This window comes from Pundamilia nyererei, unplaced genomic scaffold (genome assembly GCF_000239375.1).
Source record: "Pundamilia nyererei isolate P.nyererei 1_Seehausen unplaced genomic scaffold, PunNye1.0 scaffold00011, whole genome shotgun sequence".
Lineage (NCBI taxonomy): Eukaryota > Metazoa > Chordata > Actinopteri > Cichliformes > Cichlidae > Pundamilia > Pundamilia nyererei.
The window spans coordinates 3,707,609-3,725,454 of NW_005187412.1; the positions used below are offsets into that span (position 1 = coordinate 3,707,609).

Sequence of the window (17,846 nt, forward strand, 5' to 3'; positions counted from 1 at the left end):
TTCAGTATACAACATCAGCCACAATGTGCTCAGTCCTTAGACTAATAGGAGGCTACATTGTGCCAGTTTTTTTTTAATTAGTCTTGTGGGGTTTAACTAATGCACATCACTGGCAGCAGCTTTCAGACAGCTCAGTTTTATCTTGAGCTCACATTACATTAGTTTGTTATTTCAGTGGTGTGCTTTGGGGTAACAAACATGTTGTGCTGTGATTTAAAATGTATTTTTGTTGTTTTAAAAGTTATTTAAATGTAAAAGCAAGAGGCAGCTGTAGGATATTTGTTGCCGTGAGTGCTTTAAGTAGATTAAATTGAAGTTTTATGTTAAAACACCAGGAGTGGATATTTTTTATTTGTTATTATAACCCAAGGTTGGTCTAAGAGGAAGGATGTCAAGAGGGAAGTTCAGGAATTCTGCCTTCTTATTACCAAGTCTAGAAATAGCCAAAATAACAAGTATCCTAATGATGTTGTGTAGAAATAAATAGCAGGTACAATTATGGTGAAAGAAAGAACACCTTAGATTTTAATTCTAAGGTTTTATCTATCAAGATTACACTGAGTCATTATTTATTAAACAAAAAAAACTGAGCCAAATGAAGAAGCAGCATGTAAACAAACTAAAACAAAACAAAACAAAACTAGGCACACCCTTTCCATGGGGATTAAGAGGCTCTATAAAAGCAGTGGTTTTGGCAGTTTGCTGGCCTGGAGCGTTCAGGGGGAAAGAGATCAGCAATGATCTCAGAGAAGCTGCCCAGCAATCTGGAAAGGCCAAATAATCCAACAAATTTAAAGTCCATCATTCACAATGACAAAGATTATTCACAAGTGGTAACAGGTAAGACAGCCGATGGTCTTCCCAGAAGTGGACATCCAGGCAAATTCATCCCAAAGTCAGACTGTGCCATTCTCAGAGAAATTGCAAAAAAAAGGTCAAGACTCAAATGCTGTGGCTGGACCATAAGAGAGCCGTCACATAAACAAATGCCCACAAACCTCAATGAAATGAGGCAAAGGAGAGCAGGCCAGAATTCTTCCACAATGATGTGAGAGACTGATGAAGTCATGCAGAAAATGATTACTTCAAGTTATTGCTGCTAAAACTGGTTCTACAAGCTACTGAATCATGGCGAGTTGCTTGCACCGCTTTCCCATTTTGGCTTGGTTTCTGCTAAATAAGTAATGACATGATGATGTAGTGTGTCATGTGCTGTCATTCAGCTCAGGTTGTATTCAAGACATGGAAAGAAAGAAATATGTCCTGATATGTAAAACCTTAGAACTGATAGGGGGTGTACTTTCTTTTTACCACGACCATACAATTCTTCCCAACAGGAGGTTAAAAAACAGACAAGAAGACAAGGAGCACCAAAGAATAACTCCAAATGAATCATCAACTACTCTTGGAAAAACAAGGGAGTTTTGGATCAATGGTTTTCTGTCACGAACTTTGAATTCTTGTTATTATTTAATGTTCTGTTGGTTCGCAGGTTGTTCATTGTTGTTTATTCTTGTTTTCCATGTCTCTAAATATCTTGAGTCCTAATTCTTTTCTTTTAGTTTCTGGTTATTTTCATGATTATTCTGTTTTAGGTTTATTTTGTATAGTCTATTCTTTTATTAGTCTTGCCCTTGTGCCCCTCTGTGTCAAATTTGTAGAACTGAGCCTGTCATCTGTCAGTGAGGGGAAAATAGATGGGAAACACAGGAGGAACAAATCAGGATGATGAGACAAGGGAAGTAGAACTCAATGTAAAAGCACAGGTTACAAAAGACTACCAAAAAAAAACGGGAAGTAACTACACAGAGATGACCGACTTGACATAAAGGGCCACAAGGGAAGGATTAAGAGAACAAAAAGCTAATGCAAAATATGTCTGTGAAGGTTCTCAGTCATCCAGGTCATCGTAGTCTAAGGAGCTTGAAACTCGGGCGAGTTCTCCAAGCATGACATCCCAGTGTACTTTAGGCCCAGCCACACACTCAGACAAAACCTGGTTCATCTCAAAGATAGAAATACCTAAACACAAACTTAACAACTTAGTGTATGCTGTACAGTGTAGCGAGAAATGCTCAGACTTCTACATTGGAGAGACCAAACAGCCACTTCATAAACGCATGGCACAACATAGAAGAGCCACCTTGAAGGGACAAGACTCGGCGGTCCATCTGCATCTAAAGGACAAAGGTCACTCTTTTGAGGATACTAATGTTCACATTTTGGACAGAGAAGGCAGATGGTTTGAAAGAGGAGTGAAAGAAGACATCTATGTCCACTGTGAACGACCATCTTTGAACAGAGGCAGTTGTTTATGACACCAACTGTCTGTCATCTATAATCCAGTTTTGAGATCCCTTCCCAGATGCCTTAACGCCCACTTACATCCTGGGCCATCTGACCTCAGGAAATCACATGATAGGGTGGAGCTAGGCTTCACAATGGGTTCACCCGAAACCCTGGCTGATTGTGCCCTACACCCGTTTTCACACCTTGGCTCATGTGATTAGGTAGAGGATCATCAGGGGGTCCATTGTCCCTCTTGGGGACTTAATATCTGGGACTCTCCACCAGTTGCTCTTAGAACTGAAGAAGCTTCTCGGATGAGAGGTGAAACGTCTTCAAGGAAACTTAAAGAAGTCCCGACGCTTTTCTTTCCAAGCTCCTTAGACTAATGCAGAATACTCATGAAAATACTTATAAACTGAAACAAGGAACTAGTACTCAAAAATAAAATGCAATGAATAATCTGAGAACCAACAGAACGCTAAAAAACAACAAGAATTCAAAGTTCGTAACAGAGAAAACCAAAGAGGACCTGTGCAGCCGTAGACCACACGTGAATGCATCCAAATAAATTCAAACAATGGGGAACATACCATGTTAAAATGTACTTTATCAAAATATACATTTACTTCATATGTTATTTTAGTGTTGCCCAAAACTGCCAGGTACTGAAAACATCCTGTGTTCAACATTTCATTGTTGTTGATTTAAATCACAGGTGATCCCAGTCTTATATAACATCTCTAATTCAGAGCTGTGATCTTTGTTTTTGCCTTCCTGTAGGACCTCGTTAACACAGGTGCCAGCACCCTGTTTTTCTTCTTGTCATCTCTCGTGCTCGCTTGCATCAATCACAACACTGGAGCTGAAATAGCAGCAGTGGTGAGTACTGACTCTTTGAACTTCATCGAGTGGCATCCTGCCTAGATCTATAACAAAGGAAGCATAAACGTTTGTAGATATGGATGCTATTTTTGTGCCTTACTTTACTGCAGCATCACTGACTGATGATGTCCATAGATTTTGCTTCTTACTGACCAGGCTGCTAAATTTCCTACCACTGCACAGTTCTGTATATGTGTTTAATTACACTAATTTATGCACTTGTAGAAGTTTTGATATATCAGACAACCTCATCAGCTTATTGAGCTGTAATCACGTAGCTTTGACATTTGTTGACACGTAAATGGTTCTGCTTCCCGTTTCCACCTGTGTGCAGATTTTTGGCTTCCTGGTGACTGTCGTGTACGGAATAAACACCCTTCTGGCAGTGCGGAAGTGGCGCCGTGGCGCTGGGTGTCAGGGGGTGGCTCAGGCCAGCGATTACATTCGGGCACGCACGGCATCGCGTGGCGAGGTGGAGCCACGACCTGAGCTTGCATGAGTGCTGGCAGACAATCAGGAAGACTAAGAGAAAGCCATGCTACCAGCAGCTGACTCTAATGGAAACAGCTCTGCCTTCAGAACAGTATTTCCACTCCAGTGAGACAGCCACCTTCGGCTCACCGCACGCTTTTGACTTCTCATCACAACACTTCAGCTGTGAATGAGGCTCCGTGGCTTTGTTCAGCAGCCGTCCTGGCTGCTCCTGCTGACACATAAACACTTAAGTAGAAAACCCTGGTCACATTTGACGGTGTGCTTTGTAAAACCCTTCATCTACATGTTTTTCTAAAGCATTTTGAAGGACAACTTCCCCTGAAAGGCTACAAAAAGAAAGCCTGACTTCTCCCCAGCTGTGCACCTACTCTGGCTCCAGTATATGTGTTGACTTTTGAGCACGCTTTGTCTTTCACTGTGAATGAAGTCCAGTAAAACAAGGTCAGCTTTTGTACAGTCTGCTTATGTCATGCCGCTGAAGTCTGTGGTAATAAATGTGATCATGAAATGAGGAAACCAGCGGACCAGCAACAAACCCTAACCTGCAGTCCAACCATGACTTCATTGTTCTTTCTCACAGTTTTTACCCTCTACCTTTGAGCAAGCCTGACATTTAATTTTTTAATTATACATGCGCTCATGAAAGTCTCCTTGTCCTTGTCTTGGCTAATCTTACACATCTTACTTTTACACATGACTTTTAGCCACTATTGCCATACTGCATTTGCTGTCAGCATTTATGGAGTAAGTGCAGATTACATGCACTACATTAGTCCACAACACTTAAAATGGGGAAAAAATAACCAGTCCAGTCCAGTTGGTTTGACACAATAACAGGGACATAATTTTTAGCAGAGCTTAAAAAGTTTTACTTATAGATGTGTGTTAGGCCTACACTGTGAGCCTGGAGGAGGTTATATCAAGCAATGATAAGGTAATCCGTATCTTAATTTTGCACACGTCCAACACTTCAGGTAACACAAATCTTAAAAGTACATCAGTGAGATTAATTTTAAAGCAAACATCAGTAGATGGCGTGGTTGAGACCAATGTCATTAGCCTATACACTGCTTCTCAGGTACTGACCCTCCTATATTACAAAAAAAAATCACAGGGTGCCTCGACCTAAACACTGTGTTTCCTAATGCCTTTCTAAATATTAGACTTGATGAGTCTGTGGGGTGGAAACATGGTACATTTAGCAAATCTGTGGTTGATTGAAATGTTTGTATATGTATCTACAATGATATTATCCCACATTTCATGTATTATGATATCCCTATCCTTCATTACCCTTATAGCAGCCTCTGCAAAGCCCATCCATCCAATACTGATTTCTCTTTAATATTTTTCAGTTGGTCAGTGCACCTGAAGTAAACAGGAAGTTAAACCTTTGTCTACTTATTTAGCATCTGATCTTCTTTTAATGTACACTACAGTTAAGACCTGAACCTTATTCGGGCAAGTTGACTATGGCCCCCTCTTCTGGTCTTTATATGAAATGTATCTTTTTGTTGCGTCAGTGGATCGGGTGTATAGTCAGATGATTTTACATTAGTGTGTTTATAAGTGAAGGACCAGAAATGTATTTGACTGTGGATTTTTTTTTTTAAATTAAGACTAATAAATGCCCTGAAGATGCTTGATTAACCAGGCATTTCTTAGATTTTAAATAACTTATGTTTTAATGCTGTTTCTCTTGGTTTGGTGATTGACATAGACGTATGAGAAGACAATCTTGTTCGTATTTATGTGTGTGTAACTTACTTTGATGGATTTGTTTTTGAGTAATACTATTACCATGTTCACTTAAGAATTTGTACAGCAACAAAATCACGCTATTGCATTATGCTATTTGGTCATATAAACCGACCATATTTGTCAAACGCTTATCAAGCTGCAGCTCTCTCTGTGTACGACTGTGCTGCAATATGTTACGAAATTTGTATTTATGAGAAAGAAAAGGCTTTCTGCTGGTTTGCAGGTCGTGACATAAACGGCAAACAATGATCCGATCCCGAAGAAGTGTGGAGACTTCACACTGGTTTATAATGACATTATTGAAATGAAGACAGGTTTTTATTCAAACTTTTTTTTGCAAAAAGAAAATCCAAAACCAAACAAAAACTAAACAAGCAGGCAACATACATCTACACTGGTTTTACAAAGGTGCCCGTTTATAAAATGGTACTGTGTGGGGATGTTGTTCGAATGTTTCAAATAAACTGAAGGTTCTCCTACTTCTTGGAAAGAATAAATCATTTAAAACCATTTGGGAATGTTTAAAATGTGCACTTTCACAATGTCTGTACCCGTGTTACCTTTTTAAGCCTGTTTAAGGTTAAGGTTGAGGACAAGGGTGTCAAACATAAGGTCTGGTGGCCGGAATTTACCCAGCAAAGACCCCAATCAGGCCCGCTGGATGACTTTGGAAAATGTGAAGAACACAGTTTACAGTTTTTCCTGCCCATGGCCAGTCACATTACACCAAAGTAATTAAATTACAGATTTCTGTAATTTTACACATTATTTCTTACAATCTAAGCTTGAAGAGTCGTGCTGAACGACTTATTTTATTTAATACAACAGCATTTCTTTACCATGTAGAAAAACTGAGACATAATTTTTAAATTGCTTATGTTTGCGTTGATATTTCAATGAGTGAATCCACAGTTACACTTTTTACACAGAGAAACTGGAATTTCACCGATCCAACCCACATAAGATCAAAGTGAACTCTATGTGGCCCACAATATAAAATGAGTTTGACATTCTTGCTTTTCACAGGGCATAAACGATCTATAACATCATTGCAGGCGGGTTCATGGAAACCTTAGCTCTTATTTTGCATAGACCTGCAAGGTCTTTTTCTCATTTTGTTCATTTATTTCCACTCAACTTTAAAACATGAAGCTACAGCTGTAACAGATCCATAAAATTTACCGCACTGAAAAATGCGGGAAATGCCATGGTGGCCAATTCCCAGTCATTTGTTTTTAATTCAGTGCTGTTGTAGCACTCGTGTAGTCCGCCGTAGATTTCATTAACAGTCACTGTGGCGTTCTAGTGCATCTAATTTGTCAGTAGTGGCAGTGGATGGAGAGAAATCATACATCACACATGCAAATAAAAAAAACACATATAATGATTTATATAGCAGATATTTAGAATTTCTCAAAGTAATACTGCATTAAATGGTTTTAATAAACTGCACACACATATGCACATATGAAGAAATAGCACACAAACAACAAAAGAGCAGGAAGTCGACAAAGTGTGTTACCTTAGTAAGTGTGTCAAAGTAGCATGATTTCTAATGTCTTCAAGCACATCACAGAAACTCATATGAGGAAATAAACATAAGATAAACAAAGGTTATCCTCAGATTGTAAAATAGGCTTTTATAAATCTACCACAGTTGGACAGAGGTTGTAACCAGCCAACCATTCTCTTCTTGTAATATAGGCTACAAAATTTTTTATAACTTTGTTTCCTAAAATGTCAAAACACTGTGAAAAATGTGAATCAAATTAGAATGAAACTGATTGTAGCTCATTCAAACTCTGAAAAGGAGCAGACACAAACCTTTTGGGGTTACAACAAGAAAAAAACAAAAAGACCTACCAAATCAAGCATGCGTTGCTACGTGCTCTGGCAACCACTCTTAAATAAGGCATGAGCCAAAATTAGCTTTATTTAATTTAGATTTTTAATTTAAAAACAACTTTTGTTTTTTTTACATGAGCTCATTTTGAGTTTGATGCCAGTAAAATGTTACAAAGCTGTCATTACAGGGGCAACAATAGACGGCAAAATGTTGTAAATTTGTGCAATCCAGAAAGAAATTTGGTGCTCAACACATTAGGTTAATTAGTAACATGATATATGAAAAGAGCATCCCAGAGAAACTGAGTCTTTCAGAAGTAAAGTTAGGAAGGGGTTCACCTGATCCAGAGAAATCTGGACAAGGCTGGAAACCAGTACCGAATGTTTGTGATCCTTAGTTCTATAATGGAAATCGATGCATGGGCTTTGGGTAGACACTAATAATCAAAAATTTAGCACACAAAGCAAGAAAAAAACATTCAAACAAGCGGCAAAAAATGTTTCTGCATTCTATAAGCATAGTTCATTTAATATAGACTCAAGTCAATCGGAAAAATAAAGTCAAAAGGGAGCCTGGGGCAGGCCTATGGGCTCCCCTAGTGTTATAGTTGCACATCTGTGAAGGCATCATTTATGCTGAACGATAAATCAGGTTTTGGAGTAACACATTCTTACATCCAGCTGTGTCAGGTATTGCCGTGCATTACTAAGCGAGACTAGGCCAAAACACATTCTGTACATACATATTAAATTAGGGGCAACCTAATGGCTCAGGGGGTTGGGAAGCACATCTGTAACCGGAAGGTCGCCGGTTCATTCCCCGGGCCTCTGTCAGTCTACAACTGTAGCTGCCTCCACCAGTGTGAGAGTGAATGAATAGTGGAATTGTAAAGCGCTTTGGGTGCCTTGAAAAGCGCTATATAAATGCAATCCATTATTAAAAGACTTTGGTTGGTGAACTGGCCCGCTTGTAAACCAGATCTGACATCTATTAAAAACATTTGGAGCACTAGAAAACAAAAATACAACAAAGGAGTTGTTAAGCTTCTGAAAGTAACAAAGGGAAAGCAATTTATCTCCAAAAGCATAGCAAGTTGACTCCTTAGGTCCCTTTTAACAGACTACAGAGCAGATGCAACGCAGCCGAATTGTAAACACGCCCCCTTTACAGTTTTTTTAGGAAAAGCTTTGCTGTAATCAGTCTCTAAATGAGCCTACTGCTTTCAAGTAAATAAGAAGAATTCTGAAAGCAGCATCTGATGCTTAAAATTAAATATAGGGTTTAAATGATTTGTATATCTTTGCATTTTACACAGTGTGCAAACTTTATAGGAAACAGGGTTATAAACATGCTGTCAATTTAATAAAGGATAATTAAGCAGGCCTCCTGGTCTGAATTCCTGTTACAGCATCATTACATTATTAGTACATTGGTAAACATTTATTCAATAAGGCATTTTGCAGTGTTCTAGTGTGCAAACATGTAAACAGGGCTAGAGCATTTTCCCCTGATTTCGACATAATGCATGCACATTTTGATGTTAATAACTGCTTCTCCATAACATGAGCAGAAACAGTTTCACAGCTTCAGGAAAGTGTTGGAGTGATAGTAGCTCTTACATTTGTGGCAAATGATCTAAGACACTGGAAGTAAACTTGAACATGAAAAAAGAAAAGAACATGTTTTATAAACTTTGTGTAACAACCAATAAAACAGAAGGCTGGCGTGTTTGATGCATCAGTTTAAAAAGTATTTTTTCTAATGTGTGAATTGCACTAAAACCTTCTTTGTTCGTGTTCGGCGACTTGAAACTGACCAACAATGAGTCTGACCTTGATACACAGTGTCCTTCTGTAACTCTGTTGCACAAAAACCAGGCAGGTGTTTGCAAATATCTGCTCGGCAGTGTTGATTTTTACTACAAAGGTTGAGACTGCATGATCACACATCTTCTGCCAAAGATCCCCACAGTTTCAGTCTGAGTCAGAGTCTGAAAATTCATCTACAAAACAAAAAAAGAGAAGAAAACCCTGCGTCAGACGGAGTATCACTTCTCTGGGTGCACTTTCTGTGGACGAGCTACATCAATAAGGAAGAAAATAACAAGCGCACAAAACGTGGTGCACTTGGAGAAAGGCATTTTTTATCTTTTGAACATAGAGAACTGTCTAAGGGTGCCAGTTTTGTTTTCATTAACAGAGTGCACGCTTCAAGGAATGAAATGAAACTTTTTTGTTGAAAGGGTTGGTTCATGCTTTGCACAAAATGCTTTGCACAGTGGGATCAGACATCAAAGTGAAGTTTATAAATGATCCATCTCTGAATGTGTGCTGCCACCTCAGTGTGGAAACAAAATACTTCAGTTATGGCACTGAAAGCATGCAATTAAAAACATGTTTACCTGAACAGTTTACAGGTCCAGGTGTGTCATTCAATTCAATTCAGTTTTATTTATTTAGTGGCAATTCACAATAATAATCACTCCAAGGCACATACTCTTACTGGCCACTTTATTAGGTACACCTGTTCAATCACATGGGGGCAGCCTGCTGTCAAGGTGACCTGCTAACCTTCACAGTGAGGTGGAAGTTGATTTAAGTGACTCTGAATGTGCTATGGTTGCTGGTATTTATCTAGATCATCCCTAGGTTTCACAGAAAATTGTTCAAAAAAAGAGAAAATATCCTTTGGCTGAAAATGCCTTGTTGATGCCAAAGGTCAGGCGACCACACTGGGTATCACTCCTGTCAGCTAAGAACTGGAAACTGATGCTACAGTTGACACCAGACCACCAAAATTGTACAATATAAGATTAGAGAAATGCTGGCTGGTCTGATAAGTCTCTACACAACATGAAAGCCTGGAATCAACGATTTAGGCTGGTGCTGGATCTGTAATGATGAGGGAGATATTTTCTTGGCACAATTAGCAGCAAGTTCATTATAGTTTACTAAAACTAAACTAAAAACTAAAACTAGATGTGAAAAAATGAAAAATAAAAGTTTTTGTTTTAGCTTAGTTTAGTTTAGTTTAGTTTAGTTAAAAACTTTATAACGACTTGGCTGATGAGGCGATGATGGATATGTTCACTGAGATTCAGGTTGTCTACAAGACTGTGAGTCAACTGCTTTCAAACCGTTAAGTGTTTTCATTATTTCATAACAATAAAAGCTAAACTGAAACAAGAAGTTCAACTCTGGAAAGTAACTGGATTGAGACTGAATTACAAGCAAAAAGTCAAAATGAAATGAAATAAAGACTAACTAGAAAATGGAACTATAATAACTCTGCTTGGAATTACAAATATTATCAAGTATTATTGCTGATCATTTCCATCCCTTTATAACTACAGTGTCCATCATCTGATGGATGCTTCAAGCATTTGCCACAAAGAAGAAAGAAGAGGGTCCAAAACACAACTACCAAGGTGTAACTAATAAAGTGACCAGTGAATGGACCTGTACTCAGAGCCTGCATAAAAACTCATTTTATTTTTACCTATTTCTCTCCTATTATGAAACTACATTAAACATGTACTTATATGTACATGAGGTGACTTTGTTACCTTGCTGTCTTGACGGTTCCTCGTTGGACTCCCCTCCTTGTTTCAAGAAACTGGCCAGCTCATTAAAAATGAAATAAAAATCTACGGCAAAAACAATGGTGGCGATGAACCCAAATATCTGCAAAAAGAGGCAAATACAATGTGAATACAATGCCAAATGTATTCAGTTATGGACTATGCTGATGATGATGACAGCGTTACCCCAGCAGCCTTTGAGGAACCGTCTGAGTATCTGGACACTGCCATTATTGAGATGATGAAAAAGATAATGGAGGCAGTCACGCATCTAATGAAATCCTTTGAGAGAAAAACACCGGAGCTGATTCAGAGACACAATCAAACACTACACGACTAATTTCTTCATTTAGCGCCGCAAGATCATGCGGGGCAAAGTTTCAAGGTTCTTTCTGAAACAGCTGCTCTCACCGTTAGAGGCCAGCAGAAACCTTTAAACCTCTCGTTGAATTTGGTGGAGTAACCAAACAGCAAGAAGAGAGAAGCCAGGAATGCCAGCAGGGGGACGGTCACAAATGCTGCTGCCGAGGATCCAGCGAAGCACACGAATGATATAAAGGACAGACCCTAAAAAGAGCAAGACAAAACAAGGAGAAATAGAAAATAAGACAACTCTTTGGCATTTGAAATAAAAAGTTTAAGACGCCAGATGGTGTGGAGTTATTTCCAAGTAGGATTCTCCAAGTCAGATCTAAATAATGAACTGTAGCAGTGCCCCGAAGCTGTTAGTCTGTGTGAATTACAGCTTCAGGCCCACTTCCTGTAAGGAGATACAGCTGTTAAAAGCTATTCACACAGGCTTTTACTCCGTCACCCTTCTCTGTATGCCTCCCACATGTATGCTTGTGCAAACATCCACAAAACAAACGCAGCTAAAATAAAGGAAAATGTTTTATTGGTTTTTATTAATCACAAAGACGAGACGGCCGAGCCCGCCTTGTCTTTGAAGCTCCCCACTGGAAGAGCTGGACACACCACATCAGCACAAATGAAGGCGAGCCCAGACGCTGTAATCTCAAACAGCCACGGCCATCTTGTCTTTGTCTCAGTCAGTTATCCCACACTAGCCTGATCGTAGGAACTCTGTCTGACTAAACCCAAACTCCTGCAGCTATAAAAATGCTGCTACAGAGCGATGTAAAACTTTCCTGTAAGGCAACACTTAACAGTAAAGTTTTGAATATATTCTGTTACAGTGTGGCTGGACTCGTGTCAGTAAAAAAGAAAAAAATTATTGTTTCGATTATAATTATGTAAAACTAATTAAAAAGAAACGTTACAGTTAAATTAAAAAGAATCACTGGGAAAAAGACTGATTAATAGATTATCAATTAACAAATCTTTTCCAACCTATACTGGCCAGTTTCATTCTAAACACTGACAACATCCAAGAAGAATTATTCAAATATGCCATGAGATATTTATGGAAGACATTTATTTCCTGTGAGTGTGAATCTGTAACCTCTCAGAAACATCCATCATGCATTACATACCGAGCTGAGAAGCCTCACAATCTTTAGATTGTTAGTTTAGTCTATCACCTCACTTTAAGGTGGCACGCTTTGCCTCAACATGTGCCTCTTATTAACAGCTTGTTTGCATTTTGGAAACATGTCAAACACTACACAGTCCTGTCTTTTACTGCACATTAAATGTAGACCCTGTGGTTACACAGAAAGACACAGTGGTCTGACACACTATGTACGGTATTGCATGCTCAGCAGATGCATATATGAGCCTGCCTGATATGTCCAAGCAGCGCAACAGTGGTATTATGGTATGATCTATTTTCTTTAGAAGCCTCGTGTGCAACATTTGAGTTCAGCGACTGTGGACTTGTGTCGTATTATTTGAAATCTTTTTAATCAGAAAGACAATCGCACACAGATGTGCGAGTTCATTCAAAGGTTTCCCAACTACTGCAAGGACGTTTAGCTTACACAGCAACTTAAAGCAAATGAATTTAGCTTCATACCTCGTATCATACCTTTACCACTGAGATAAAAACGTAACATTTGAAAAGGCCACCCTTCATTCAGACTTGGCCCTCATTTTTACACCGGTGGATTATTGTTTGTGGTGCTGAGGTGAAGGAGAAAACATTTTTAACTGTTTGGCATTTAAACAGTTGCTTCAAAAATCAAATAAGCAAAGAGTTGGAAAGTATAAGAAACAGATTTCAAAATCTTGAAAATCCTGCAAAGCATACCACTCACATACAGCGAGATGCACTGACATGCTTCACTTGTGAAAAGTTTAGGAATGGACTCACTGAACAGAAGTGCTGCATAGTATATCACAAATCTCCTAAAATAAGCCTAAACCAGGCGTGGTATCTCACCTACAGTCCAAGTAGGACACACTTCTGACTTCTACTGTTGACAAAAGTCTTGTGTTGCCCTTGATTTCTTTATATTTTGCTAGGAAAATGTGATTTAGATGGAAATACAGTATGTAAGGCAAAAACAGTTTGTGCAGTTCGAACAAGCCTGAAGGTTAATATTTGATATGGCCACCTTTACTCTAAGAACAGGCTGAACTCTCTTAGGCAAGCTTTCTTGTCATTTCTTTAAGTCTTTGGATGTTGGCTGGCTTTTTTTCTGTTCTCTGTCAAGATGATCCCACACGGCTTCAAAAATGTCGAGATCAAGGCTCTGCGAGGCCAATCCAGGACTGATAGTGTCTCATTGTCTGTTTTTCTATCCAGGTATGATTTTACTGCACTGGCAGTGTGTTTTGGGGTGATCGTCATGCTGAACAATGAAGGTGTCGCCAGTCACATGCTTTGCAGATGGTGGATCAAAATCTAATGGTACTTTTCTCTCTTCATAATTCCACCAATTTGGTCAGGTTCTCCAACATCAGCCCCAAACCATGACAGAGCCTCCACTTTGTTTCACAGACACTCACTGTTGTACCTCTCTCCTCCCCACTTCCATTTAAACAACCAAAAATATCAAGTTTGGTATTAACACTACATCAGACCTGTTGCCACTGATTTTCAGTCCACCTCTTGCATGATTTGGCATACCTCACTCTTTTCATTTGTCCACCACTTGTCCAGTTTTCTGAGATTTTTTTTAAGGACACACTGCACATCATGCTGAGATATGCCAAGCTTTCAGCCAATAGTTCTGTGAGAATCACCTTGTTTGTGCAAAAATATAATTTTATCTCTATCAAGCTGTCTTATCGTTGGCATTATTAAAGATTCGACCACAGAAATCGAAACAAATGTATTTTTGCGACAGGCTGCTAATAACAAAGAGGCTAAAGATACAACTGATTCTTGGCTGAGTATTATGTGGCTTAAGTAAAATAAATTATCTGAAAATGTTCAACTAAAGGGGCTGTTCAAAGAAAAACTTTAAAAGACCTTTAACAAGCCTGGCACTACTGGTCACAACAAATTCTGGCTCCTTCAAGAATATAGGAAATATAAAGATATTAGGGTTGGCTAAAGACTTTTGCACACTACTATCTGGGTCTTGTTTAACGTGGGTTACAGGCCATTCCACGCTGTGAAGCAGCAGTAAAGAGACTGCGCTTTGTGTGGGAGTGTAGAGCTGTGCTCCAGGCGACATACAGAAAAGGATGTGACTGCGGGGAAGATAACAGCTCACTCACAGCCCAGCATGAGCCGAATGTCACATGACACAGTTTGAGGGTTTGCAGCGAGAAGACCCTTCCCACAAATAACTCGCGATGCTGGTAATCTCACACTAACACCATGGCGCAGACAGCTTTTCAGTATTTGGTTTGTTGAAATCGACAATAAAAACCCAAGTTCTTCTCAATACACGTGGATATTTGAACTTGAAATGAATTGTGCAGTGCACAAAAGAGAGCCTGGAATTACACCGTGGTTTACTTGGATCACTGACAGCGTGGACAACAGTGGTTACCTCAGGCTTTTCACCGCGTGTCCATCCAAACCAGTACGATCCAGTATACAGTTAGTCAGAGTTTCCTAAGCTTGTCTCACGGCTGCTTTAAACTTACTGTTCTTCCCGTTTCTAAAGGAGACCTAACGGAAACCGAGTGAACCTAAAATGACAGTTAACCAAGCTTTTAAAGTTATTTCTGAATGTGCGCTGAAATCAACACAGTGCAGTGTCTGCAAAAACTGCCAGAAACTACCCACAACTCTGCGCCTTTGGTGAAACAACGGTCCACTGGCGCTCAGATTTGCTGGCCTGGCTCATCGGGTCATTTCTTACCACTTCAGCAATAAGCAGCATTCCTTTCCTGGATGTGACGAACTCTTTGCTGGGAAGAATAGACTTCAGGACAGCCTGGGGCGGCCGGTTCGAGCTGGGAGCCTCGATGTCCCCCATTGTTATGAAAAGAAAAACTCTCCTCCAGCTCCGGGCTGCTCAAACTACAAGTACTGCAGCGATTTTAGTGCAAAATAAACACACACACACACACACACACACACACTCAAATGAGATATGAGGAGGCGTGAGGCTTCTCTGAGGTGGAAGCGGAAACAATGACAAGCTCGGAAATGCAGCGCGAGCGCCAGAAAAAAAGAAGCGCAACATCTGCTTTCTCCAGATGTGAAATGCGATGCCCCAGCTGCACACAACGGCGGAAATATACAACTCATGATGTCACAAAGAAAAAAAATCTTTATTGATATTTTTTTTCTCTTTCCCTTTACAATTTAGAAATCTTAAACAGCCACACCATGCTTAGTTACAGAATCAAATATGCCTGTGGATAAACTAACAAACACTTCTACAGCTAAACCTTTAAACTACGCACAGAATGCAAGAGCAGTTAGCGGGTTGGGGTCATTCATGCGCACACGTTGTCGTTAGTTTGCTGCAGTTCGTCTGTTTTATGTATTCTGCGTTTCAGTCCTCGGCCTGTTGAATGTGATGATACTGAACAGAATGTAGCTCTCAGCGCACAGCAGCACAGCTAAGAGGAAACACATGATCTGCAAAAAGAGGATACATCTCAGCATACATCCATTGCATTCCACATGTGTGTGTTCGTGTGCATGTAGGCTACTCATATTGGGAGTGTTTTTACGTTTTTTACACAGTCAAACTTTAAGGACTCGCCTCTCTTTGAGAAACAAGAAAACAAGTCATTCAGGGGTAAAGGCTTGTTTAAACTTAGAGTAGTGCTCCAGAAGTGAATCTATGCCAATGCATGACGGTTTAATGTTACTGAGCATACTGTATATACACTTAAATACATCTCACCCCTCCAATCAGCATGCCTGTGTTAATGTAAGAAGTCATAGCCATCAAGCTCAAGGTGATGAAGTAAACGCTTGCAAAGACTGAATTCAATACATCCTGAAGAAGGAGAACAAAAAGAAAAGAACAAGAGCTTGAACATGCAACAGGCAGTCACACTTTTTTTTCACTCTCTCTCACTATGTCCAAAGCTGTAACACATCACTTACAACTAGAGGCCAAAAGAAGAAGGTCAGCCTCTTGTTGAGTTTGAGCAGGTAGAGCACCAGCAGAAGCGAGGTGATGAAAAACTCCAACGCTGTGGCTGCGATGTACTTGGGTGTCGAGGCTACAGCGAAACACACAAAAGCCACAAACAGAGTCACCTACAGCAGAGAGGGGGAGATTGCAAAGAGAAACTGTCACTGAGATAACAGAGCCAAGAAAAAAACACTGTGATGTTTGATAACAGCTTATTTTAAAACTGCATTGTGTACTGTGAGGTCTCCTTCCTTCTCGTCCACTGGTTGCTTCACAATTATTATTTTTTTGCAACGTGTTGCACCTCTCAGTTTAGAGAGAAAAACAGGAAGTGTCATTTTGAGAAGCTTTCCTCATGACATTTAAAAAGATTAAACAGGTCATGATCCACTTCAGCAACAGCCTTTAAATCACATACTAACATTTACCAGCTAAAGCATATAGCATTGTGAAGCTATTGCGCCATGTTCTGTTTCTGTTCCCCCTTTTTAACAGGCACAAGGCAGCGAAACGGCATGTATCAGCTGTTTTACACCACATTACGCCAAATGTCCAAAGTTAGGCTATAAGCAGATATCTCACCATCTCTGTCACCTTCACAATCCCCCTCCTGGATTTGAGAAAAGCAGTGTCCACTTCCATGGCTGTCTGTTTTGTTGTCATTCTACAGCATGATGATCTGATTTCAACAGAGAACTCGCTCAGTCTGTTTCCTGAAACATGCAATTTCCTTTGATAGAAATAGAAAATGACTGATCACAAGAATAGACACTGTATTTTCACACTTACTGCTACTTATAACTGCTCAGGGGGAAAAAAAAAAAGAAAAAAGAACCCCGGCCCCAAAAAGAAACCTTACACTTACCTTACACTGTGGGTAACACATCATATTTGCTTTTAGGATGGATAAGATTATAATTAACATCTTCATCAACTTCAGTAAATGTTGAACATCAACAGGAAATAACTGAAGATTTCTGTTTCAGCAGTTAAATGCAGAGTCAAACCATGACCTAATAAGCCTACACCCTGACTACTCTGATACTCATACTTGGACTATGGTTGTGCTACCAGTTGGCTAATCCATTTAAAAAAGCTATGTCTTCCTCTTATTTATTCTCAGTCAGATTGGTACATAAGTGTCTGTGAAGCTTCTCAGTCATCCAGGTCATCCTAGTCTAAAGATGTTTCACCTCTCATCTGAGAAGCTTCTTCAGTTCTAAGAGCAACTGGTGGAGAATCCCGGATTTTAAGTCTTATGGGAGTGTCCCCAAGCTGTCCGCAAGCTGCCATATGTTTATGAAGTGGCTGTACAGGCACTTCATAAACATATGGCACAACATAGAAGAGCCACCTTGACGGGACAAGACTCGGCTGTCCATCTGCATCTAAAGGACAAAGGTCACTCTTCCGAGGATGCTAATGTTCACATTTTGGACAGAGAAAACAGATGGTTTGAAAGAGGAGTGAAAGAAGACATCTATGTCCACTGTGAACAACCATCTTTGAACAGAGGTGGTGGCTTACAACACCAACT

At 39.7% G+C, this 17,846-nt stretch overlaps 3 protein-coding genes across 4 annotated transcripts in view; 1 reads left to right on the top strand and 2 right to left on the bottom strand.

Annotated features, from left to right (window-relative positions):
* The window catches only part of cmtm4 (CKLF-like MARVEL transmembrane domain containing 4), a 22,221-nt gene extending 14,061 nt beyond the window's left edge, over positions 1-8,160 (top strand). The window contains exons 3-4 of the mRNA XM_005724233.2: positions 3,070-3,168; positions 3,506-8,160. Of these exons, the coding sequence (XP_005724290.1) occupies positions 3,070-3,168; positions 3,506-3,670 (264 nt within the window). The 3' untranslated portion in view covers positions 3,671-8,160. The remainder of the gene's footprint in view (positions 1-3,069; positions 3,169-3,505) is intronic.
* LOC102212019 (CKLF-like MARVEL transmembrane domain containing 3) lies at positions 8,161-15,429 on the bottom strand. Its single transcript, XM_005724234.2, has 5 exons — positions 15,074-15,429; positions 11,265-11,420; positions 11,040-11,135; positions 10,839-10,956; positions 8,161-9,275 (listed from the first exon to the last, which is right to left on the bottom strand). Exons 1-5 carry the CDS (start codon positions 15,188-15,190, stop codon positions 9,247-9,249), a joined length of 516 nt encoding a protein of 171 aa, XP_005724291.1. The 5' UTR covers positions 15,191-15,429; the 3' UTR covers positions 8,161-9,246.
* A 40-nt stretch (positions 15,430-15,469) lies between these two features.
* LOC102212294 (chemokine-like factor) lies at positions 15,470-17,329 on the bottom strand. Of its 2 annotated transcripts, none has more exons than XM_005724235.2 (5): positions 17,175-17,329; positions 16,892-16,988; positions 16,279-16,434; positions 16,073-16,168; positions 15,470-15,801 (listed from the first exon to the last, which is right to left on the bottom strand). In XM_005724235.2, exons 2-5 carry the CDS (start codon positions 16,970-16,972, stop codon positions 15,700-15,702), a joined length of 435 nt encoding a protein of 144 aa, XP_005724292.1. In that variant the 5' UTR covers positions 16,973-16,988; positions 17,175-17,329; the 3' UTR covers positions 15,470-15,699. The 2 variants fall into 2 exon arrangements, with proteins under 2 accessions (XP_005724292.1, XP_013763950.1); XM_013908496.1 differs by having other exon boundaries at positions 16,892-17,039; positions 17,175-17,328.
* Positions 17,330-17,846: the final 517 nt, after the last annotated feature.